We start from the raw sequence: 24584 nt of genomic DNA on the forward strand, positions 1-24584 counted from the left end.
TACCATTTATATTGAGGAAGGACATAACCAAAAAGTTTCCTAGATGTACTCCGAGACTTAGTGAAGCCCCATTTCTTCAAGCACAGCCGGCATTCCCATCTACCCCATATAAAATGTATTTTCTGCACTGGTCAAGGGCACAAGAATCTCCTCTTCACCCACAGTAGTCTCTACTGCAAGTGAACTTTTTGCCCATCATCGCTGTAAACTGATCCCTGCCTCACAGCTGATGGGCCTCACACCATGATTTCACAAGGCAGCCGGTGCAAGCCTTCTAACAGAGACCTTACAGGGCCTTTATGTCTTGCTTGTGGTGCTGGCCTCATTATCTTCCACTTAATCTTTCCTGGTCACCAAATAAAAAATCAGAGGGATTAGGTACTAGCCCACTGGGAATACTCATGCCACTGTGCTATTTTACTTGGCTGTCATGGTAGCATTTGTTTGAATCTAATTTGAGCCAAAATAATGAAAAACATGAGTCCACATTAAAAAAAAAAAAAAAAAGTACCTGGTATTTCCTGAGAAATCAGATCTGGCCACACTGAACCCATACTCTACCCTGGCACCAACTGTACAGAGCTGAGTTGTGACCAGACTCTGGCCAGGGCATGGAGCCTTCGAGTTTGCCACAGTATCCTTGACACTGAAGACAAGTGTTAGCCTTTATTATGTTTTTACTGTTGCTTTCCCTTACTAGAGGAAAGTGTCTGCTTCCACTCACGTCTGTGTCAAAAGGGAGAGAACAGAAGTTATGCTGGGAGGGTTGTGTGTTGAAACAGAAACAGAGAGTAGAGGGAGGGAGGGAAGAAGGAAGAAAGACGGAGAGGGAGAATATTTCTCTGACAAAGTGAAGAATATTTCTATAGTTTCTGTAAGTAAATAATAGTCTACTTCCCTCCTTTTCTTTTCTGACTCACCCCTCTGTGCAGTTGGATTTCGCCCCTAGTATATTGCTTTTGTGCAGATTGGTTTTTACCAAAAATGGCTATGTCAAATCCGATTCCATGTGCCCTTCCATGGCCTTGCCACTCCTGCATGAAGATGGAATCTAGGTTCCCTCTCCCTGATCTTGGCCAGGCTTTGATGATGATCTCCATGAATAGAACAGGGTAGAAGAGATACTCCTAGATTTCCAAGACTAGGTTGGAAAAGAACATGGAGCTCTCTGTACTTGTTCCCTCAGGACTCTTGCCCTCAGAACCTAGGCGCCATGTTTTGAGGAAGCCCAAGACACATGGAGAGGCCACATGTGCTGCTCTGGTCAATCCCCCCAAGATCGCAGTCCATGGTCAGCATCAATTGTTGGACATATAAGGACAACTTGCTGTCATTTTTTAATACCTGGCATGTTTTTTAGAGGGGGGGAAAAAGGAGTGAGATGGTTTATCTCCAGATGAATCCAACCCCCAGCCATCAAGTCACCTACAACCTACAAGTCTTCCCAGGTGAGGTCTCTGACACCTTCCAGCTTGCCCTTATCTGAATTGCTGACCTACAGAATGTGTGAGCCTCATAAATGGTTGTTTTTTGCACCACTGAATTTTAGAATAATTCATTATGTGGCATTAGATAACCAGAGTGATGCCTTTTAAGAGTTGTCTCTGAGTGGTCATTTCACCTGATTTTTGTGTTTTATTTTTATTTTTCAATTAAAACCTGATTGTATCTAATGACCGAAAAAGGCATATCTATATCAGACATTGCTATGTTTATTTTATTAAATTCACAAATGTATTTCTTGCTGTGTCCATGCTTCCCTTACTACCATCAAAATAAGCATGTCTCTGTAACATACCTTAGGTCCCGTGCCCTACAGGGGCTGATATTAGTCAACACGTGACAAACAGAGAGATTCCAAACAGCGGGAAGCAGAGATACACTGATAAAGTTCCTCGCAATCATTTCACTCTCAACGATGAAGAAGATTGCTATAAGGCCCTGAGTTGGATAAGGAACAACTCCATCATCACAGAAGGTAAGGATGTTGGTTAACTGTGCATCTTTGCAGAATCGCTTTTTATTTTTATAATGAGTCTCATTCTTCATCTAGTTCCAGTATATAATTAGTGCCTAATTAATTCCAACCAAATCATTCATCTGTCATGCTTTGTTTTCCAGATTAATTTACAACTTGTTGTCATTTTTGGATACCCAGCATGTTTTCTGGGGGAAAGAAAAAGGCTCGAGATAGTTTAATTATCTATAATTATTTTATTACACAAAATGAATATCCGAAGAGCAAAGCATGGCTAAAATCATTAACTAATTAAAGAATAATTTAATAAGCAAACATGTTTAGCAATTATATGGAAAATATGTCTCCTTTTGTGAAGAGAAAAGAAGAAGAAAAAAAGAAAGGTCTGTGTTGGAAGGGCTCTTTTCTTCCCTTCCTGATCCATTGTTCTCTTTCTTGGTGGTGTGTGCACAGTCCTTCCCACAAACACACGTTTTCGAGTTGCATGCCACTTTTTGAATCAAAACGAGACAGTAAACCATTTCAACAAATGCCTCTGCCACTCAAAAGTGTTTTCTCAAGCATCTTCCTCTCTGTTGCTTGGATTAAATTGAAATTGGTTGACTAGCAAGATGACCAGAATGGGGCCTGGCTACCTCTTTGTCCTTAATTGAAACCTGGGAGTCAAGTTTTTGAAGATGACCAAGTGCAGCCGCTTTGTTAGCCTACAGCTCGGGGAGCTTTGGCAACTCAGTTAGCTTCTACGCTGCCCAGGCTGGGGTTCCGTGTGGTCTGGGGAGGTGAAAAACACTAAGAGCCTGTCATCTGGGGATCCATATGTAAATTAAGTCTATTTATCTCTTTAATGTACTTATTTAAGTACTATTTAATTATGTTATTAATATAATTAACATTAAAGTTAAATACATATTCTTCTTACTTTGTGTGGAAGACTAGGGATTATTTGACTTTTTTTTAAGTTACTACATTTAGTCCATTAGAAATAAAAATAGAGGTATCACGTGACCATTAATGCACTGTTAGATTCAATTTGCTAATGTTTTATAGGCTATTTGATCTATATTTGTAAGAGATTGGCTTATAATTTTCTCTTATAAGCTTTACATGTCTAGTTTGGGGAATTAAGGGTACTCTAGTCTCACCAAGGGTTTTTTGGAAGCTTTCTGTATTTTTCTAGGGTCTGAAATATGGAAATAGGGTCTAAACGTTGGACAGAAATAACTCATAAAACCAAGTGTGTCTGGAACCTGTGGGTAGAGGTGGGATATGTAGATATATACCAGACTCAGATTTAAAACTTGTCAAAGTATGTTTCCTGTTTCCCTCAGAACTTGGATTATTTTCAGTTTTGCATATGTGTTTAAAACTGTTTCAATATTTTAGTCATCTTTTAATCACTGCCCTGCAACCTAGACTTAAATAATTCTTAATTTGGAGACCAGCAAACTTTTACAGTAAAGGTTCAGGTAGCAAATATATTGGACTTTGCAGGTCATATGGTCTGTGTCCTATCCACTGAGTTCTGCCATTCCAGCAAGAAAGACAATACATAAATAAATGGGCAAAGCTGTGTTTCAATAAAACTTTATTTACAAAAATCGTTGATGAAGACATAGTTTGCAGAACCTGCTTTTATGCATAGGATTTGTAACAAATCATTACCATTTCATCACGTGTAGGTCTCCAATTGTAACTTAAACTCCCAGAAAGCACAAAAGTCCATGCATGGTTCAGTACAAAATACACAGTGTGTCTTAGGACTATCACCAATCCTGGCATAATGCAGTGTTTTAACTTCAAACAATTGCCTATTTTTGATGTTAGGAAGAAGGAGCATTTTGACCCCGAAAAAAAGGAGGGGGTAGGAGTCTTTGAAAGTGACAGTGCAGGTTATTGAGGTTGAATGTTTATGGCAGAGAATTTAGAAATCCCAGAGCAACAAACACTGTGCCCTCTTTCAGTTTCCTTTTTTTTTTTTCCCCCATGATTTTGGTTGTCAGATGGGGGAAGAGCATCTGTGATATTCTGATGACTTGACTACTTCTCAGAGGTGGTGTCACTCTGCTGTCCGCTTAAAGGAAAATAAATGCTTTTGGAAGATTTAAGAATGTCTCCCATCAGCCACTGCACAAAACCCCTCTGCGGGCCTGCTTTTGGCCACTGAACAGCCAAGATAAGAAGTGTGTAGAAATGAGCTTCTTGTCTTAAATATAAGCTATTTCCCCCAGGTCTAGTGCTAATGACATTCCCATTCCCAGGGCATCTCTCAAGGAGGTGCTCTTAACTCTCAGAAGCTGGGCCCCAGAGCTCTGGGAGACATCAGGGAAACTCAGCCTTGCCAGATTCTTTCAATTCTGCGTGGTGCTCCTTTTCAAATGACTTCTCCTGTAAGAAAAGTTAGAAAGTAAACTGTTAACCTCTTGCCTAAAGGAAGCTCTTTCTCTTCGTAGCTTTTCCACAATTAGAGTCCTATTCAGACTTGAATTGAATTAGTCCCATTCCAGATCATATCTTCCTCATATGGGTTGCTGTGTGGATTAAATGAAATAAATAAGATATTTCATGCTCAACTCAGAACAGAGTGTCATACAGAGTATGAGTGTAATAATATAGGCTGCATATGTATATATATATCAAATATCTATATGTATATCTATATATCAATATATATATCAATAATATAGGCTGCCATTGGCGTCACTACTCCTATGTGTGATGGGGTTGTTGCTATGCCCCAAAGATCCCTCAGGGCTTAATCTTAGCCCCTGGTGATGGCACGGTCTAGGACACAGTATACACAAAAAATGGGGATCCGTGTTCACCAGGGGCCTGTCCAGTTGTAGAGAGGCATGGTGTCCATCATAAGAGTCCTGGAAACTGAAGTTTAGAGAAAGAGGATTGAGCTCAGCCTTAAAGAAGAGCAGGATAAGTAAACAGAGAGAGTGTGAATTGTATTGGGCAGACCCTTGGAGAGCAACTGGTGGAAGACCTCAGGGCCCGACCACGCCCAATTTTAACTGGTTACTTTTTATTACATTTTTATTATTTTATTTATTTATTTATCAGAGAGAGAAAGAGAGAGAGAGTGAGAGAGAGTGCATGAGCAAGCACAAGCAGGGGGAGAACAGACAGAGGGAGATACAGGCTCCGTGCTGAGCAGGGATCCAGATGCAGGACTCGATACCAGAACCCTGGGATCATGATCTGAGCTGAAGGCAGACGCTTAACCAGCTGAGCTTCCCCGGTGTCCTTTAACTGGTTACTTTTTAGGGGCTGGGCAACTAGTGAAGAGGAATAATCAGTGCACAAAACAACACCTTAGGAAGGTGAACCTCCCGTCCTTGGCACCCCATCTAAGTAGGGAGAAAGAGATCCAGAAGGAACAGGTTGGGGAAGACCGTGTAGCCATGCAGGCAGGTGTGGTGGTCATGCAGGCAGGTGTGGGCTGCTGTGGACACTTCTAGCTTCTACTCCAGTCGGTTACGGGATGATGGTGTTTGAAGCTAGAAACTGGAAGCCTGGCCCTTCATGAAAGCTGAGCAGGGCTGCGTGTCTGTACCGTTGCCGTTGCTCCGCCTGCCAGCCCTGGCTTCCTCTTCCTGGCACCATAACACCACCAAGAAGAATATGGACATCTTGCGTGATAGGTAGCTTTTGCTCTAGCAGTGCTCAATAGTTCATGGCAGGGCTGGCGGGAGAGAGCTGAGGACAGTCCTTCCTACAGAAGTCTGAGAAAAAAATCTCCTGTGTCTCTGTGGCTATGACTGGGTCACAAGTCCATCAGGGAATCACACATTGAATCCTGGGACACCCCCGACCTGACTTGGCTGAAGTACCAGGACTTGAGGGGAGGGGCTTGTTTGTTGGGGATGGTAATGGGATTGTTCTAGAAGGACCAGAGGATGCTGGGTAGCAGATGCCATGAATGGTGAGTTGGAGGAAGTCAACTCTGGAATGTCTGCCCATTAAAACTATAGATACGGTCCCAAAACATCACTACTGTCCACCTGCCCCCCTGCCCCGACCCCCATTCACTATTTTTTGCTGCCTGCCTCTGCTTCCAAAGGAGAAATGGTGGTTCTGTGATGGAATTTGCCCAGTCTGAAGGAAATAGTTTTCTGGGCTCCGGAGTTGGCTAGGCTTATAGATGTAAATTATCCTAAACTATTAGAACTGCTCCGCTGTCCTGGAAAATAGCTCACATCACAGGCTCAAATGCTGCTTTCAACTGCAAACAAAACGGGGAGGTTTCTGACGGGGGTTTCAGATGGAACCCGGCAACCTAATGCATTACAACAGTTTATGGCATTAATTGAAACTAATTGAAATTCATCTGCTATTACCTCTGTACTTTCCATGAAAATGAAAAGTAAGATGAAAGTAAAGTAAAAAATTAATAAATAAATAAAACAGCCTTAATGGCCCGAAATGGATCAATTATTTTCATCGTTAGCTAAATACAGTTTACTGCCTTATTAAAAGCATGTTTGTTAGGAAAAGCATAACATTAAAATTCCAGTGCATGAATCACTGAATCAAAGCCTTTGTTATGTTATATCTAATACAGTCTTCCCTTTTTATTTGGCAGAGCAAAATGAGACAGGTCAGGCTTGGGTCATGGAAATCTTATGCTTTGACTTATGAAAAATAAAAAGAACATTCTCTGGTCTATTTGTGGACATGATATTTTTAAAGTGGATGTTTATTTCATAATTTACTAATATTCTATGATATCTATTTTAAATTCTTTCATTATCTAGTTATTTGCCTAAGTTAATTATACAGATTAAATGCCAATTAGAGTTTGTTTATTTGTTTGTTTGTTTTTTTAGAAGTGTGTTACACATGTAACAGAGTGGTAGGAGCACTCCGAAACCAGACTCAGCAGGTCTGACTTCTGCTGAACCATCTACTTGCTGTGTGACCTAGAGCTAGATCCTTAACCTCTCTGTCCTCAGTTTTCTGAAGAACATAGTAAAACATATCTTTTGGGACTATTCTGAGGATGAATGAGGTCATACATAATCATTCTATGTCTCCTTTGAAGTGGAAAAGGGAAATATTCTTCGTTAAATACAATGGACTATGTAAATACACATAGACATAATTAAAAATACATAAATTGTAAATGTAACATACCGTTTTTGTTTTCTCTAGCCTTAAACATATAATAACTAGGAAAAAAATGCTTATCAGTATCGGCATGCATAAACCCTGATTTGACTTCTACAGACCATATACATACACTGAGGTGTGACTTCATGCCCAGTCTACTAAATCAGGAAATCTCTTCCTTTTCTTCATTTCACAACATGATTTTCTTCCTGAAGAATCCTTCATCTTTAGGGGTGCCTGGGTGGCTCAGTGGGTTAAAGCCTCTGCCTTCGGCTCAGGTCATGATCCCAGGGTCCTGGGATCGAATCCCGCATCGGGTTCTCTGCTCAGCAGGGAGCCTGCTTCCCTTCCTCTCTCTCTCCGCCTGCCTCTCTGCCTACTTGTGATCTCTGTCTGTCAAATAAATAAATAAAATCTTTAAGAATCCTTCATCTTTACAGTATAGGTAGTTAAAATTAAAGCACTTTAATTCAAAAGGATGAAATAGCTTTTTTAGCATCTACTGAAAAAAATGTTAAAAAGGTTGTTCCATTATTCTTAGGGCAAATCGTGTCTAAAAAAATAAAAACCATATTTTATTTTTTGAGTTTAACAGGGAGATCACCTTAAGCATTTTATTTCTATAAAGCCATATTACTTAAAAAAAAAAAAAGATTTGTATTTATTTATTTGATGGAGAGAGAGCAGGAGAACACAGGCAGGGGGAGTGGTGGAGGGAGAGGGAGAGAGAGCCCCCCTACCGCAATATGGGGCTGGATCCCAGGACCCTTGGATCTTGCCCTGAGATGAAGGCTCATGCTTAACTGAGTGAGCTAGCCAGGTGCCCTGCCATGTTACTTTTATTGGTAAATTTGGGGGGCACCTGGGTGTCTCAGTTGGTTAAGTGTCCAACTCTTGATTTTGGCTTAGGTCATGACTTCAGGGTCATGAGATCGAGCCCCAGCACTGAGCTCCACATTAGGTTCAGAACTCAGCAGGGAGTCTGCTTGAGATTCTCTCTCTCCCTCTGAAGCCCCACACCCATGCTCTCTCTCACTCTCTCTCAAATAAATAAATCTTTTGAATAAATAAATATTAGGAAATTTTCTAACTTCTGAAACTAGTATTTATCTCCTCCAGGAATTAGGATGATGAAACTGGCCTCATTTCCCCTCTGATTAAGATAAATTGAAGAACCTCCAAAATCTAGGTGCATTATGGTAGTTGAAATGTTAAAAGATCATTGCCTTACTTTGGTGATCACAATCGAAGTTGCGAGTGTATTCATTTATCACTTCAAAGAGCATGTATCAAAAAGCAAGAAGATCACCTTTCCATTTCTGCCAGCATTTTAAGTGACAAGTCTTAGTGCTTTTTTGATCTGGGGTGAAGAGTTAATGGCTTGCAGAGGGTGATTTGAGACCTCACTTTCCTTCTCCCCAGCTGGGCTGTCAATACCAAAACCCCCACTCTCCTCTTGGCAGCCCCCTTGTTCGTTTCACCAGGAAGGTGGCTGCAGGTTATCTGCAAGGGAATGACTGCGTGCTCCTCTTGCCAGCCTTTACTTCTGGAGCTTTCATAGGGTCCTCTTTGTGCTATGCCCTCCTTGTGCTGTTTCCTGTTTCAGATCTGTAACCTTAGTAATGCATCATTGATTCCCTAAAAGAAACAACAAAAATTGGACTTCCATGAAAACAGCATGGCTGTCGTCTATGAGCCTTTATTGAAAATTCACCCAGACTGTTCTAATTGTCCCATCCCATTTGCCATTTCAGAGCAGGGCAGCCCACTGTGCTACCTCTGTCACCTATCAGATCAAGTGCAAAAACGGGTTATTTCATATCCTTAGATTAACTGAGCTGTGGGGAAGACAGTGGCCAGATTTTTTTAGCATAAAACTGATAGGCAGGGGAAATCCCCAGCTTTCCCACTCTATTTGCATCACTTATGCATAGAAAAGTCAGAAGAATATATATGATATCGCAGTTACGTGAAGGAGGTCCCTGCAATGTGTTACCTCCTTTTAACCATTTGCAAAGGCTACATGAGTTATAAAACACTAAGTGGTAGAAATTCATCATTAAAGTAAATCTCTGGCTAACTGAAGTTACCTAACATTAAAAGGCATCTCATACATGTATGTATATCATCGGTCCCACATAACCTGGGGCTTCCTCACCCCTCTGTCCAGTTATCAGGATGTTTGGCACTAATGGAACCCCATTCACCCCATTTCATATATTCTGGGTGGGAAAAAGCTGTCAGACCCAGCGTCTCCCACAGGAAAAGCCCTTTTCTCTGCTACTATCCATGGCTCAGTTCACCCATCCTCTCCCGTCCCCTGGCAACCACTGTGTTTCACCTACTTTAAAACTCTTTCTTCTTGCATACCTAAAGATCGAAGGAATTCTGTATCTCCAAGGCTTTCTCTGTTCTTCTGTCTCTCCGCCCCCTCTTTTTTCTCTCTCCATTTCCTTTTTCCTCATTTTGCCTCTTTGATTCGGCTAAAACTTGACCCAACTGTCACAACATGTTATACAAGGATTAACTTTCCCATAAAACATTTTTATTTCCTTGGGTTTAAGAGTGTACCAATATGGCAGAAGTGTTATTTTATATTGTTGTGTTGCAGGCACACACAATTTTGGTTATGTTTAAGATTATGTAGGATTTGGGGAGTCTTACTCGAAACCTAATAACCAGATCTAACATTGTGAAGGGAAACCTATCTCTGTCTTACAAATCTCAGGTATACAACTTATCCTGTGGTTGGATGAAGTAGTGCCAACTTTATAGGTGAATACCGAGTAGAAATATATAATGGGAAAATCTGGCCACAGGAAGGTTGTTCTTCAAAAAATATTTTAGAGGGCACAAAAGTAAGACCCAATTAACTTATGATCAACAGTATGATAAACCTCAAACATTCTTCCATGTGCCTAGTCAGGAAACGGTTTGTTATACCCATGGTAGGTGACGTACTATTCAAGGCTCCAGGGGTAACATGGAAGGCAGGGCCAACTTGAGGTCACCTCACAGGTAGTCTTAGGCATGTAGACTGTGGTGAGGACAAGGAAGGAAAGGGAGAGGCTACCATGGGCCCCCTGAGGCCTCCCCCGGGTGGAGGCTGGACATCTGCCTAGATCAAGGCACAACCACAAGCTGTGGTAAGATCTTGACATGGGAGCTTCAAAAGCACTAGTTCTATCCCAACCATGCTAGAAAATTACTTCTATAAATATATTTAATCATATTTTTACACCTAGGTTGATATTTGTCCTGAAATAAATCAATAATCAACATCTTTTTCTACTAGGTTTATTCTGAAAGAGTCCCCAAAACATAAGACTTTTGCTTATCCTATGAATTTTGTCCATGCTTCTATTTTTGCTGTTAGCTTGTCAAAAAATTATTTTCCAGGCATTTGAGTGAAGCCAATGTTATTGGTAACAGCTCTAAATATTATTTTTGTGTGTGTGAGTACAGGTGACACACAATGTTACATTAATTTAAGGTGTACATTTATAGGTCACAACTCTATAGCTTAGGCTGCTGTTACTGATGAAGATGAAAGTAATAATGGATTGTGTACCAAATTGCCTGGCTTTGTGCCTGGTATATAGGAGTCACAAGATAAATGCAAATGGACTCTAAAAATTCTTTACCGAGTAAAAGTGAAAAAGATATAGAAAGAACTCACAACTGCACAAATATCATAGAAAGAATAATCCCCCCTGAGAGTGCAAACATTTAAATATTTTATTGTTCTAAGTAATCTCTATACCCACAATGTGGGGCTCGAACCCACAACCCTGAGAACAAGAGTCGCATGCTCTACCAACTGAGCCAGCCAAGCACCCCCACAGAGTGCAAACATTTAAAGGGCAAGAGATGGAAGTGGCAGAGCTGACTTCGTCCCATTGGGTCTTGTTTTATTTGTGAAGGGATGGGATTTGACCAGTGACAGGTTCTTATTTATGTTGTACAAGATTATATTAAAAGAGATTTTACTCTAATATGGGAAATGAGAGAAATATATGTAAACCATCTTATAAAAGATGTTTGGATGAAAACTTTAAGATGGCATCACATAAGCATCTATCCAATGGCCAAGATGACTGTGAGAGTTTGGACTACTGTTCAGCAAATAGCCACACCCTCTGCCCTCCTACCTCAGGCAGAGTGTGCTTCTCACTCCTTTGGCCATGTGCTTGGTCTTCTGACTTGCTTTGCTTGGTGGAATGTTAGTGCACCGTCTACTGCACAGAGAGGCTTGAAAAGTGAGCAGTTGCTCTTGCGTCCTGTCCCCCTGCCTTTCTCCATAAATAGAATGGGCCTTAGGTATCTCTTGGTCCAAGGAGAATGAAACATGGTGCAGGCCCAATCCAATCACAGTGTGGAGTCTGATGAGTCGTCATCAGCCCGTGTGCCCATGTGCGAGCTGACCTACAACAGCAGGCCGGAGTTTTGGGGCGGTTTGTGATGCAGCATTATTACAACTATTAGGATGACCAAAGTCTCCAAGGGAGGGGTGGATTTTGTTTCAAACTGAAGCCGTTACACCTTCTTTCAAGATAGGCAAATAAATTCTGAAGTTAGAATATCTATCGATACATTTAAAATTTAAAATTATTTAAAATATTAAACATCCAATTTAAATATGAGAGATGTTATAAATTATGCTACCTTTCAAGGTGAAAAACAATGTCCTCTTCAGCTGCCTGCAATCTGGGGGCAACCCCTGCGAGATAGTCCAGGGCAACATCGCGTTTGCCCTGGTTTCCATAAGCCTCTCATCATAAAGCCCATCTCACAGTATGGTTACTAGAAACTAACATGAAAGAGACTGGAAAAATCTTCAATTCTGAATTGTGTGGGGGCCTAAATGCTTAAATTTGTTTCCCTGAAAATGAATGTTGTTTTGACATGCATATTTTAAAAGGGCAGAAGACCTCAAGCCTTTGACAGTTTCAGGTTCAAGTTTCAGCTTCCCTGGCAGGCTGATTCTTTGTTGTGCCAGACAGCTATGATGCATGTTTCACAGCAGGTGGAAGCCTCAGTAATTTAAGCAAAATGTTGACTCTTTCAGCCAAGGAAAATGCAGCCCACCAAGGAATGCTGCATTAGAGCCTCTGAATAGAGAGGGACTCATAGCCACAAAATTAGAGCCTCCTAGTGAAGGCAGGAAGAAAGGATCCCCACCCCCCCACACCCCACACCCCACCCCCGCTTTGGAGCCTTCTTGCCATTCCATATTTGAGCAACAGGAAGTATGGGAGAACTTTCTAGATGCTGTTACCCTCAAAGAAGCAATCTGAAAGTTATTCCAGTTCCTTTTTTTTCCCTAAGCAAATGAGACAAGCAAGCCATTACACCTTTCAGTTTTAGATGGAAATAGATTTTTGCATCATTTATTCAACCAAATCGAATAAATACACTTACCATTTATTTTACGTTGTAGAATTTCTCTTAATACCATTTCATAAACAAGAGGGAAAAAAAGAGATTTTCAATGAATCTATCATTTTGTCGTAAAATTGTTACAAGTTGCCTGACTAGTGCGTCTACAGCGATTCCCTTGTAAAAAGGTAAAAATGCCAATTCAGTGTCAAAAATAGCATGTAATTGGCATGTAATACATTTCTTTCATTTGGTAGTTTGATCTTAAAACTGATGAAATTAGTAGAATAACATTTGTAATTATTTCTGTAATATTTTTCAGAAAAGAACTAACTAGTTTAGACTATTACCAACTAAATGCTCTTACGCAAGCGAAATCTTTCAAGATTGTGTTGTGATTTCATTCTTACCGACTGAAAGAATACCTGCCGTCCCTTTTGCCAGGTCTTGACTCCTTAAATCTCAAAAATCAGAATCTGAATCCTCATTAAATTATCTACTGAAAAGCAGAATGTTCTAGTCTTTAGATCTTAAAAAAGGGAAAGATTTCCATGAAATCAACCCAATTCAACACTCAAATATTAAAATACCTGTGCCATCATGTCTAGGACTATGTGTGTGGGTTTTTTTTTTTAAACATATCCTTTTCATCATTTACACAGAACTTGCAAATACTGCAAACTTCAGTAATTTTTTTCCTTAATAAGTGTAGCAACTAGGGAACAAAGACCAGATAAAAGGTTTTCTTCTAGATGGCTTCATTTAGCATAATTTCAACTTTCAAATTACAGGACCATAGATGAATGTCCTACTTCTGTGTTAAAAGTACTTGACTACTTTGTGGGATGTTTTGTGCCAATTCTTTACTAAATTATCTTGGTCACCGTTGCTAGGTTACACCGCTAGCTTCCCGCAGCTGAAAGGAGGAGAAGGTTCTAGGGAACAATTCGGCATCATTACCATTTGACTATGAAGGTTGTTGTTTTTGTTGTTGTTGTTTCAACCGTATATCTTAGCATTTCCCCCCTTCTCTAGGGAATGTCATTGTCTATGGGAATACAATTGACACTTACACGACAGTGGAGACGCTCTTAAACATCGGTGTGAGGGGCTCCTATATCCACCTGGTGCAGCCCCCGTCCACTTCCACCATCACCTGCTTCAACAACTACTCCGTGGAGAGCGCGGTGCAGGACGCGCTCAGAGCCGCGGGGGTGACCATTTACTGCGACGCGCTCCTGGCTCAGTGGAACGACGGCCTGTACCCGGACCCCATTCACAGCGCCTGCTTCACCACGCCCACCAAGCCTTTCAGACTTCCGTGCTCCGTAAGTAGGTCTCCGTGGACTTCACCCGCCACCCGCGGGGAGCCGGCACCTGTCCCGGATGTGGCCCGCGGGGGATTTACAGCCACAGGTTTTGGCTTTTCTTTTCTCACGGTTCAGATGATCTCTTGCTGAGCGACAAGCCACCCCAAACTTAGCGCCATAAAATACCAGTCGTTTACTATGATTATCTCTCCGTGCTGGGGTTGGAGGGGGCCCAGCTGGGCAGTTCTCACCTGAGGTCTCTAATGTGGCTGAAGTCAGATTGTGGGTGGAGCCTGGAGTCATGTTCATCCCCGCCTCTGGCTTCAACTGAGATTTTGTCCAGAATGCTTCATCTGGGCCAGGTGACTTGGTTCTAAGAGCAAGTGGGAGAGAGAAACTGTATCACCTGCCCATATCCAAGGGGACGAGAATTAGACCCTGCCTCTTCATGGCGGGAGTGTCAAAGGTTTGAAGAGTGCTAACTGACCTTGACCAAGGACTCACCGTGTCTCAGGCACCATGCTGCTTGCTTGCAGTATATTCTGTCACCTAGTCAAAACAGCCCTGTAAAGGAAAGCATCCCCGTTTTACAGATGAGAACACTCTGACCCCAAGTCAGTGGTATGTTGGCCTCCCAACCCAGTTCAGAAGCGCCCCAAATTCTATGCTGCTATTAACTTTGTAAGACTCTAGAAACAGCAATAAGGTTTTCTCCCACATGGAATAGAGACTTAGAAGGTCTCTCTCTCTAGCACTCTCTCTTATCTACCTATCATCTTTCCAGAGAAGAACTTTTCTCTCAGGTGTGTAATAGCCTGATTTACAACACATGTCCTCAGATTTGCCAGCCAGGAGGTTAGCAGAAGCCAGCAGAGGGGGAGAGAGGGATGGGGCCAGTCAATCTAATAGAGAAGCAGGAGACCCTTTACAAAAGGGCGGCTGAGTTCAGTGTGAATATAGGGCTGGGCTGTTATCGGTTGTGGTAAAGAATGCTAGCCACATTTAGGGGGCAAACAGGTTGGGGGAAGTCACTGTGGGCTCATAGCAATCCCTTACCTAAGTCACGTCTTCTGACTCAAGGCCCCACAGGTAAATGAAGGTGACCCTCATCCCCTACCTGCCCCACAGTCTGTCTAGACAGGAGCTCAAAGCAGACCACCAGCACAAAAGAAATTTCTCTGAAATCCTTCATTCTATCCTGATAATCTATGGAAACTTTGCATTCTGCTCCTTCGTACATGTTTTTATTAATTCATTCCACAAGTATTCACTGAACACGTGCTAGATCTTAGGCTCTGTCCTAATTGTGAGAGTTAGAGCAGTCTAGCTAGCTGTCTCCAGCAGCCCCTGTGGGCCTTTACTTCCCTATTTGGATCAAAATTGAAATCAGGGCAAAGACATTTTGCAGATACTCTCAGCTGCCTCAGATCTCACACAGCTTCCTGCTGAAACTTCATCCTAAAATAAACAGAGCCAGGGAAAGTCTCCCACTTCCCCCACTCTGCTCTGCACTGCAAGGAACGGCCTTGGCAGGTCACATTGCCCAGCCCTGGTTGCTCATTGACATTCATCTGTTTGGCCAATGGTAGGTACCAGCAGGAGATTTCTACCCTCCTACTGTCAGCTTTGAGTAGCATCTCTGTCAGGGCACTAGGAAACTTTTAGTGGGGATGTATACATTCACTGTCTTGACTGCGGTCACAGTGTTGTGGGTTGCCTTCTGTCTCCCCCCGCCCCAACCGCCCAAGAAAGATAGTGTCCTAATCCCCAGTACCTGTGAATGTGACCTCATTGGAAATAGGATCATTATAGATGTTATCAACTAAAGGGGAGGTCTTAGTGGATTGGAGACGGCCCTGAATCTCAGGACTGGTGCCCATCTATGGAGAGAAAGGTTTGATTCAGAGGAGACCCTTGGGGAAAGAGGCCATATGATGAAGTGATGGCAGCTGCCAGTCTTGGAGCAGCAAGCACCACTGGCCACCCCCGGAAGCTAGGAAGACAAGCAAAGGATCTTCCATAGAGCTCTAGGAGGGAGCATGTTCATGACAATGCCGTGGCTTCAGATATCTCATCTCCAGAACTGTGACAGAGTAGATTTCCATTGTTTTAAGCCACCCAGTGTATGATACTCTATTGCAGCAGAACTGGTAAACTAAAACAGATGTTATCACAAGCATATGCACCTGCTAAAGCTAAAATTTTTACAACTGGAATCATACATTATGTACTAGTTTGTATCCAGCTCCTGTCACTCAGCATAATGGTATTGAGATCCATCCGTATTATTCCATGTAGCATTCGTTTGCTCCTTTTCATTGCTAAGTAGTATTCCATTGCATGTCTCTATCACATTTGGTTTATTCATTCAGTTGCCATGCACATCCTTGTGCACATCTTTGTGTAGACATATTTTCACTTCTCTTAGCTATACATCCAAAGAATGGCTAGGTCATATGGTCAGTGAATGTGTGCCTTTTAAAGAAGCCACCATACTGTTTTCTAAAGTAGCTGTATCATTTCATATTTCTACCAGCAATGTATGAGAGTTTCAGTAGCTCTATATTCTTGTTAGCACTTGCTATTATCCGTCTTTCTAATTTTAGCCATTCTAGTGGGTATGATATGGTGTATGTATATATATATAAAATCATTGTATATAAAATCATTGTGATTTTAATTTGTGATTTCCTGATGATTACTGAGTTTGGGCATCTTCTCACGTGCTTATTGAGCATTGGTATATATCTCCCTTTGCACAGTATCTGAGCTTTTGCAAGTGGGTTTGTAAAATTTTGTTTTCCAACTGTTGCTACTAGTATATGAAATACAGTAGATTTTGTATATAAACATTGTATCCTGAGACGTTTGCTAAATTCACTTATTAGTTCTAGTAATTGCTTTCTAGATCCATAAATATACCATCTGCAAGTAAGAAATGGAACTTCTTGCCTTTTTCCATATCTCAAAAGAAAACTTTTAGACATTCACCCCTTTATATGAGGTTATCTGTATGGTTTTCTTTGGTGCCCTTTTATCTGACTAAGAAAGTAAACTTTCATTCTTAGTTTGCTCAGAAGATTTATCATGAATAGTTATTGAATTCTGTCAAATTATTTTCATGTCTATTAAAAAAGATCATATTCTTTTCTCCTTAGTGATGTTGATAGGGTGAATTACATGGATTGAGTTTCAGAATGTTCAGCTAATCTTACATGTCTGTAATAAACCCTAGTCATTCATGATGTATTATCCTTCTTTATATTGAATTTGATTTGCTAATGTTTAAAGAGCTTTTGAAACTATTTTACAACTATATTCATGAGGGTTCTTCATCTTTTTTTCCCCTAGTTTTGTGTAATTTTCCTTGGTTAATTTCCTGGTTTTGTGTAATGTCCTTATAAGTTTTCATTATTTGGGCTGTGCTGGCCTCATAAAATAATTTAGGCAATGTTTCCTCCTCCTCTGTTTTCTGAAAAAATTTGTGTAAGACTGGTATTATTTCTTCCTCAAGTGTTTGATAGAATTCACCAGTGAAACCATCTGGGCCTGGAGTTTACGTTGTGGGAAGGTTTTTGATGAATTCAATTTTTTCATTAGCTCTAAGGCTACTCAGATTTTCTGCTTCTTCATATGTCAATTTTGGTATATTGTATTTTTCAAGAAATTTGTCCATTTCACTTAAATTGGTTAAGTATTGGCACTAAGTTGTTCATATACTCTTATATTATCTATTTAAAGTCTAAAATTTGTACCATAGCCTGTGTTTCATTTCTGGTATTAGAAATTTGTGTTCAATCTCTCCCTGTCCAGCTGATGAGAGAGAGAGAAGAGAGACACAGAACTGCCTGAAGTTTTCTGTCTAGCTAGATGTTTGCTGATTTTATTGACCTTTTTTAAAGAACCAGCTTTCAAGTCTATTAATTTCCTCTTGTCTGTCAGTTTTCTCTTTTCATTGATTTCTGCTTTTAACAATTATTTCCTTCTGCTTGCTTTGGATTTACTTTGCCCTTTTCCTAGTTCCTTAAGGTAGAACCTTAAGCCATTATTTCTATACACATTTAAAGCTAATTTCTTCTGTGTTAGCTGTATCCCACAAGTTTTAATATGTTGAGTATTCATTATCATTTGGCTCAAAAAATATTTTCTAATCTCCCTATGATTTCTTCTGTGACCCTCGGATTATCCATAAGTGTGTGATTCTTAGATGTCATATTTTTGTTGATTTTTAATTTAATATCATTTTGGTCAGAGACATATTCTGTATGATTTTAGTCCTTTATGGTTTATTTAGACTTGTTTTATGTCCAAGCATATGGACTAACCTTGTGAACATATAAAGAATATATAGTTTGCCACTGTTGGATATAGTGTGAATAACAATTTTTTAAATTGAAATATGGTTGACACACAATGATGCTGCATTAGTTTCAGGTGTACAACATAGTGATTACACGTGTAAAAGTAACAATTAGTTCCATGTGGTTGGCGGTGATGTTTGGATCTTCTTTGTCTTTACTGATATTTATGGTCTAGTTCTATCGATTGCCAAGAGAGATATTAAAACCTCTTACTACTGTTGTGGGATTTTTCTACTTCTCCCTTCTGTTAATTTTTGCTCTTTTTGAGGCTCTGTTATTAAGAACATGAACATTTCTAATTGTCATATCTGCCTCATTAACTGTGCTTTTTATCATTATGAAATGCAATCCTTTAACTCTGATAATATCCCTTATTTTTTAAAAAAATATATATTTTTATTTGACAGAGAGATACAGCAAGAGAGGGAACACAAGCAGGGGAAGCCGGAGAGGGAGAAACAGGATTCCTGCCAAACAGGAAGCCCAATGCAGGGTGCAATCCCAGGACCCTGGGATCATGATCTGTGCTAAAGGCAGATGCTTAACTGAGCCACCGAGGCACCCCAAATATCCCTTATTTTAAAGTTCACTTTATCTGCTATTTCTTATATTTACTGTTTGCATGGTTTATTTTTTTCCATCTATTTACTTACCATGTCCTTATATCTAAAGTGCCTCTCCCAAGGTATCATAAAGTAGATTTTGTTAACATTTTTATTGCTGCCGTAACAAGTTTGACAAAGCAGCATCCATTTGTTAGCTCATAGCTCTGCAGGTTGGAAGTCAACAGTGTAACTGGCATCTCTGCTCAGGGATTCTCAAGGCTGAAATCAAGGTGTCCGCCAGGCTGTGCTCTATCTGGAGCTTGGATATGGTTTATTGCAGCTGAGGACGGGAGGTCCCTGTTTCCTTGCTGCTCAGGCAAGGTCCACTCTCCATTCTGAAAGGCCATCCACATTCCTTGCCACATGGCTTCTTCCGCCTTCAAACCAGCAATGGAGAGTCTCTCTCTTGTCACATCCCTCTCACACTTTAGATCTTCTTCAGGAAAAGCCTGGTGTCTATTAAAGGGTTCACCTGATTAGGTCAGACCCACAGAGCATATCTTAAAGTCAGCTATGTGTTTATTAAAGGGTTCACCTGATTAGGTCAGACCCACAGAGCATATCTTAAAATCAGCTATGCCATAGAACAACCCCTAATCATGGGGGTGATCATCTTATCACAGTCCCAGTTCATGCTCACAATCAAAGGGAGAGACGGGAATCTTGGGGACCAGCTTAGAAATCTGCCTACCCCATGCTTTTCTAGTCCTTCTGCATTTTAATTAAAGTGTTTACACCACAAATAGTTAATGTAATTATTTATGTGGTTAGATTTAGGTCTGCCATTTTGGTGTCGGTTTATTGTTTGTCTCCTTTGTTTTTTGTTATTCTATTCCCCTTTGCCTCCTTTCTAAAAATTAGAGTATTTTTTTAGTTCTCTATTTCAGTTGGCCTCTGGTGTATATCTTATTTTATTTTTTAGCAGCTGCTCTATGGATTATAATATATATCAGTAATCTTTTACATCTAGTTAGAATTAATATTGTACCATTTCAGGGGTGTCTGGGTGGCTCAGTCATTAACCATCTGTCTTAAGCTCAGGTCATGATCCTGAGGTCCTGGGATCGAGCTCTGTCCCTGGCTCTCTGTTCAATGGGAAGCCTTCTTCTCTCTCTCTCCTACTCCCCCTGTGTGTATTCCCTCTCTTGCTCTCTCTCTCTCTCTCTCTCTCTCTCTCTCTGTGTGTGTGTGTGTGTGTGTGTGTGTGTGTCAAAATAAATAAATAAATAAATAAAAGTATTGTGCCATTTCACATAAAATATAAAAACCTTGCAACCGTACAGGTCCCTTCTCCCCACTTTCTGGACAGCTTTTTCTGTTACATTTGACATGTATCTACACACATTGAAAAACCAACAAAAGTATAAATTTTGTTATAAACAGTCATACATATTTTAAAAAATTTAAGAAGAAAAGCAGACTTTTATGCTTACCCAGGTATTTTCCAATTTTATTGTTCTGTCTTCATTTCTGAAGATCCAGATTTCCATCCAATATAATTTCCTTTTACTCTGAATGCCTTCTAGAGTACATACAATTGCAAGTCGGCTGGCAATGGATTCTCTAGCTTTCCCCTTTCTGAAAATGTCTTTATTTTGCCATTGTCCTTGAAAGATATTTCCAATGCATATAGAATCATGGCCTGAGAGTTTTTTTTTTCTTCCTTTCATCATTTCCATTATCTTCTGACATAGAAAATTTTGATTTAAGAAATCTGTCATCATTAAAACCATTGTTTCCCTGTATTTAATGTATCATTTCCCCCTGGATGCTTTCAGAATTTTCTCTTTATCTTCAGTTTCCAGCAGCTTGATGCTATGGGGGTTCTGTGTTTATTTTGTCTCAAAGCATGGTTTTTCTTGAATTTCTCTTGTTTGGAGTTCATTCACTGAGCTTCTTGAATCCATGCACTTATAACTTCTGCTAAATTTCAGCAAGGTCTTAGCCATTATTTCTTGCTTCATTCTTCTTTCCTCTCCTCCTCGAGAGTCCCCTTCTGGAACTCTAATAACATCTGTTAGACTTTTTCTTATTGTTGCATGAGTCCTTAAGGCCCTATTCATTTGTTTTAATCTCTTTGTATCTTCTCTCTCTATTCTTCACATTAAGTGATTTCTATGGATGTAACTTCAAGTTCACTGACTCTTTCCTCTACTATATTCTTCTGCTAGCATAAAAGTGACTATAATTCATCCTCTTTCCACCAAAATGAGGAAAATTATCCTCCTTCTGATCATTGTTCCACGTGTCTACTGCCCTACACCATCTATCTCCTTTTAAATGCTCATTGAAATCTTTGGGTAGTAGTTTTTGTACTTTGACCAGAATTTATAGTTATATCAGTTAGAGGATTAGTCTGAGAGGATTATATCATTGTACCAGAAACAGAACTCTTGAGCTGGTATTTTGAACTCACGTCAATACCTTGCTTCCTTCTACCCAGTGGTAGTGCCTCCTGGGTGCTCCCCAGACGCTCCAGCCTCCAGCCAGCTATCTCCTTTTTCTATACAGCATTTATCACAGTCTGAAATCCTTGTCAAGGGGGTGACTTTGTTGGTGTCCATCTCTCCAATTAGATTATAAACTCCGTGTTTATCCTTTTCACCAAGATATTCTTGGGCCTAACATGGGAAGTTTGTGTAAATGCATAATGTATGAGGTTTATCAAATCACTGACTCCTGATCTGCTAACTAGGGAGTTTTGTTCTCCCTAATCAGAATTATAAACACAAGTACCCTTAAATATTCATTCAGAACAACATCAGTGTGGCCAGATATTTCTACTTCGTATTTTTATCCAGTATTGTAATGTTAAGTTGACATTAAAGGAGTACATGAGTTGCATTGAGAGGTTTGTAACTTAGAATATATGTTCCCTCGAATTGTGTTAGACTTGCTTATTCAGTTTTTAGTCTGGTTCACAAACTCCTATGTAATTCCCAGTGTGACTAATTTGTGAATGCTTACACCAAAACAATATAATACAATTGCAGTACCAATAATCTTTAAAATCTGGGTAAATAAGAGATAATATATTTAACATGCAACTTAATTAAAAGTGTGTTTAATTGGGAAAAAACTGGATAGGTAGAAGAATGTTTGTGGGGATGCTGAAGGGGGCTCCTGAGTATTTTCAGGGGCTCAAGAGGTTGATGGTACTCTTTTTCATGTATAATTTCAATTCTAATCAAATGGCTTTCCATATTATTATATGACTAGGAGAACTATTTTTATAATGATGGGAACAGAGTGCAAGAGAGAAAAAAGAGGAGTAGAGAGACAGATAGATCCAGAGTCAGAGAAAAACTTGGAAAGATGTATTTTCCTGTGGTCACTGAGTAAGTGTTATAAAACAGGACAAGTTCTAAAGAGACTTGAGGAAGGTGCCTAGGATATAACTGGGGTAAGGTTAGGTAGCTGAAGGAATAGAAACAGGGAAAAGGGCAATGGCCCTAGGAGCTTCCTGAGGGAGAACAAAGGACATCACAGAGATGATAGATCCGTGTCTGACGTTGTCCAATAGAACCGATAGAAATGGTCTATGTCTGTGCTGTCCAGTATGGCAGCCACTAGCCACCTATAGCTTTTGGACATTTGAAAGATGTACTACAATTGAGGGTTGGGATTTTAAATTTTGTTTATTTTAATTAATTTGGATTTAAATGTATATAGTCACCCATGACCTGTGGCTACTGCAGGATCATTCATCTTTCATGCACCATTCATGGGCACAGAGAAAGGATATGGAAGAGAAGTATCTCTGGCCCAAGACAGCCAATGTCTGTACGTAATAGGTGAGTGAGGTGCATAAACAGGCATGTGAAGGAAGCAGGGAGCATGATGTCTGTCAGTAAGAATGAGGAACCATGTCATTAGTTCATTTTTTAGCAGACTTTTAATAAGGTGGCAAACTATATTTAGATAAAAATGACTAAACTATTTCAATGACAAGTGAAGACTTAAAAACATCTAACTTGGACTACCTTAATGACTTTCAGCATTACTATGGAAGAAGACATCCAGCTAAGCACAAGATAGCATTGAAATTTGGGCAGAAAATAGAGGGGGCATACAGGTCACTTCTAAGGAGTATGCAGGTGTGTTTTGGGCCCTTCTATGGCACAGTGCCTTTCATAGGGTAGGCACACTATAAATATTTACTGCCTGACCATCCATGCTAGGGCAAGGCAGGAGACCAGACATGGTAGAACTGAAGCGGAAGAGGCTCTCGTCCTCTCAGGACCATTCTTCAAGGGTGGGCTTTCTGGGCTTAAAAAGGCAGGAATGAGGCACTCTAAAGACTTGAGACAGAATGAGGTGACCCCAGGAGGGAACCTAGAGAGACTTAAGTGTCAGACACAGGAAAAGGAAAATGGAAGGCTGAGATAGAGCTATTAAAAATGTAGGCAAATGAGGGGAAAGTAGTCTTTATGGATGTCAACTTCCTTATAGGGGGAAAAAATTACTTTTCTGAGATATACTCCATCACCTGGCATTCTTCTCTTCATGGATGTCTAAATTGAGTGATTACAAAAAAGAGTGATATTAGGTATCTTAATTTGTTCTTCATACCAAAGACAGGCTCTTGCCCTCTGTCTTTCTCTCTGTCTCTCTCTACACACACACACACACACACACACCCCATACCATTATGACATTTTAGTAGATTAAATGTTATTGCTGGTTTGGTTTGGTTTTTTGTATGCCCCTAATAATAAGGGGCTCTTCAGACCATTCACACTCTTGACAGTGAATGAAGAGTGATAACTGAGTAATAACATAAGTTTTTGCTTTGTAGATGTTCTTCAGCTTCTGTGAGAAGAATGTGGATTATGAAACATTTAAAGCACTGAATGATGCATGTCTTGTCTATGATGGCCGACTTGTGATTGATACCAACTTCCACACCAATGACATAGCCATCAGAGCTGCTGGCTCCCTCACCAAATTCTCCAATAAATATTACTCAAATGAGTGGACTCATAGCAACTTCAGTTCCAAAGAAATTGGCTTCCAGCTGGCAGCAGCTATGCTCATTCTCTTTGACCCAACCCTTGAACCTGTGACTGAGCCACCGGCTGATCTTGACCGACTCATCCCCATGTACAAGGGAGCCAAGATCCAAGGTGTGTAGTAGGCCACCTTCTTCCCTCTGATGAAGCTACCCATTGGATCTGCATCAGTGCTTAGGGCCGCCCTCCATGTTTCCCTTAGGCTTGGTGAGGAGATTCCTCTGTCTCAGTGGATTTGCACAGAGACAGAGAAGGGCTCAGTCTCATTTTTAAACATTTATTAATGACCTGGCATTTTATTGTGGTCCTTGGTATTTTGAGCATGTAGTATGGATCACACCATAACTGTGGTCCCCATTTTACAGATACATAAAGAGAGACTGGGAACAATCAGTAACTCGCCCAAAGGTTATTCACAGCTGGTTAGTGGGACAATGCCCTGACATCTTGCCAAATTTTTGTTCCCACTATAAGCTCAGAGATAAGGAGACCATTCCAAGCACCCCAGGCCTTGGCCTTTTATCTATATGAATAAACCAAACAATTCACAACTGTAAAAACAGTCTACTTCCATCCCCTAAGCCATATTGACCCCTAAGGAGATCATCATATGAGTAATACAGGATTTTTTCGTGTTTGACTGATGAGAAATATCACTGAAAGTAGTGTCTTTGAATATTGTGGACCTTCCACCACAAAATGCTATTTACGAAACTGTAAGTTCATTTCCAGGAGGTTGATAGACCAACCTCAGAAGCCATCCATGGACCCCCTAGTGTATCCATTGACCCTAATCCAGTAAACAGAACATGAGATAAAGAGAC

At 40.4% G+C, this 24584-nt stretch overlaps 1 protein-coding gene across 5 annotated transcripts in view; it reads left to right on the top strand.

Moving 5' to 3' along the window:
• The window catches only part of CFAP61 (cilia and flagella associated protein 61), a 285821-nt gene that overhangs the window by 196669 nt on the left and 64568 nt on the right, over nt 1-24584 (top strand). For all 5 annotated transcript variants that reach the window (XM_032351542.1, XM_032351539.1, XM_032351538.1 and 2 more), the window contains 3 exons: nt 1804-1978; nt 13508-13800; nt 23547-23874. In XM_032351542.1, the coding sequence (XP_032207433.1) occupies nt 1804-1978; nt 13508-13800; nt 23547-23874 (796 nt within the window). The remainder of the gene's footprint in view (nt 1-1803; nt 1979-13507; nt 13801-23546; nt 23875-24584) is intronic.

This window comes from Mustela erminea, chromosome 7, assembly GCF_009829155.1.
Source record: "Mustela erminea isolate mMusErm1 chromosome 7, mMusErm1.Pri, whole genome shotgun sequence".
In the NCBI taxonomy this organism is placed as follows: Eukaryota; Metazoa; Chordata; class Mammalia; order Carnivora; family Mustelidae; genus Mustela; species Mustela erminea.